The 1,390-nt window shown below is 58.3% G+C and overlaps 1 protein-coding gene across 1 annotated transcript in view; it reads left to right on the forward strand.

Annotated features, from left to right (window-relative positions):
• The window catches only part of TUFT1 (tuftelin 1), a gene marked incomplete at its 5' end in the record, with an annotated part of 6,445 nt that overhangs the window by 2,703 nt on the left and 2,352 nt on the right, over positions 1-1,390 (forward strand). Inside the window, 2 exons of the mRNA XM_009704490.1 lie at positions 88-216; positions 974-1,068. Coding sequence (XP_009702792.1) covers positions 88-216; positions 974-1,068 — 224 coding nt within the window. The remainder of the gene's footprint in view (positions 1-87; positions 217-973; positions 1,069-1,390) is intronic.

The raw sequence follows: 1,390 nt of genomic DNA on the forward strand, positions 1-1,390 counted from the left end.
TGTGGCTTCGGAACGCTGCTCGTGAGAAGGCTTGGGTGTCCGGGTGCGCGAGGGTCAGGGGTAAAGGCATCTCCATCTTGTTTGCAGAGGACGATCTCGCAGTACCAGGAGGAAGCGGAGCAAACGAGCTCTGCCCTGCGGAGAGCGGAGAAGAGTGTGGTGGAGAAGGAGGTGCAGGTGGACGAGCTGCAGAGACTCCTGGCAGGGATGGAGAAGGTACCGGCCCTGAAGCTGTGGTGGGATTCGTGGAGCTGCGTGGTCACGCTCTGCTTGGGGAGGGAATGGGAAAGCCTGGTGGTGATGAGTTTGGTAGTGCTCAGCACAGACCTTGCCGAGGGGTCTCGGACCGGCTGCAGGGTACCCACCGTACGGAGGGCTTGACTTCCCAACCAGGTTTAACCCAACAGCGTCAGGCAAAGCCAGCTGCTGGGAACGGCTGAAAATCGACTGTTGCTGATTTAGACTTGCATTTCTCAGGCCTAGAAGATCTGGTCGGTCTGTGCAAACTCTTCCAGGTGTCCTGGAAATGAGCACGCAGTCTAGACAGCCGCCCGGTTCTTCTTCTCGTGGGGGCATTAACACAACCTTCAGCCTTGATTTATTTTATTTTTTTTTTTAAAAGCTGTGGTCTGCTCATAATACTATTAAAGTCATAAATCTAACAGTGCAGTATGATCTGGGACTGCCTTCCCTGCCCCGACAGCAGGGAAGGAGATGGGCTGGTGCCTTGCCTGTATCCTAGGGGAAAAGGAGTGGGACGTCCGCTGTCGGTCATCTCTGCGGCTGCCCTTGTCTGCCTCTCACATGTAAATTTAACGCTGGTGAAAAACAACCCGCAGCTCGAGCGGGGAGGCTGAGCCGAGCCTGCCTGGCTCCCTGGGTGTTTGTAGTTCCCTGCGCGGCAGCGGAGGCCAAGGAGCATGTGTTGCGACTTGTTGCCCTGCCTGTAACTCGGCCTCTCGCTCTGCCGCAGGAGCACAGGAGTTTGCTGCTGAAGATGAAAGAAGGCGAAGCAGAGCTGGCGCGGCTGAGAAGCGTGGAAGGTGACAAGCTCGCCGAACAAGACCGGTGAGGCTTGGCCTCCGGCACGGCTGCCAACTCCAGAGCAAGCCCACGCCGCTGGGTCGGGGTGTCAGCTCGCTGGGGCACGACTGCACATTCCTGCGAAGGGTGTGCTTGCTCTCTGGCTTGCAAAACAGCACCCTACTCCCAAGAGCTGACTAATCCCCAAATACCTGCCGCGGTTTTGCTTCGCTCCGAGAGATCCGGAGATCCAGAGCCAGGCTGCCCGGAGACCTCTAGCGGCCCTGCTTCGGGGCTGGGAGCTCCCGGCAGCTCCCGGGGAGCCTCCGGAGCAGCCGATTCTTTCCGTAATGTCCGATTCGATCCG

Source organism: Cariama cristata, unplaced genomic scaffold (genome assembly GCF_000690535.1).
Source record: "Cariama cristata isolate BGI_N322 unplaced genomic scaffold, ASM69053v1 scaffold27357, whole genome shotgun sequence".
NCBI lineage: Eukaryota > Metazoa > Chordata > Aves > Cariamiformes > Cariamidae > Cariama > Cariama cristata.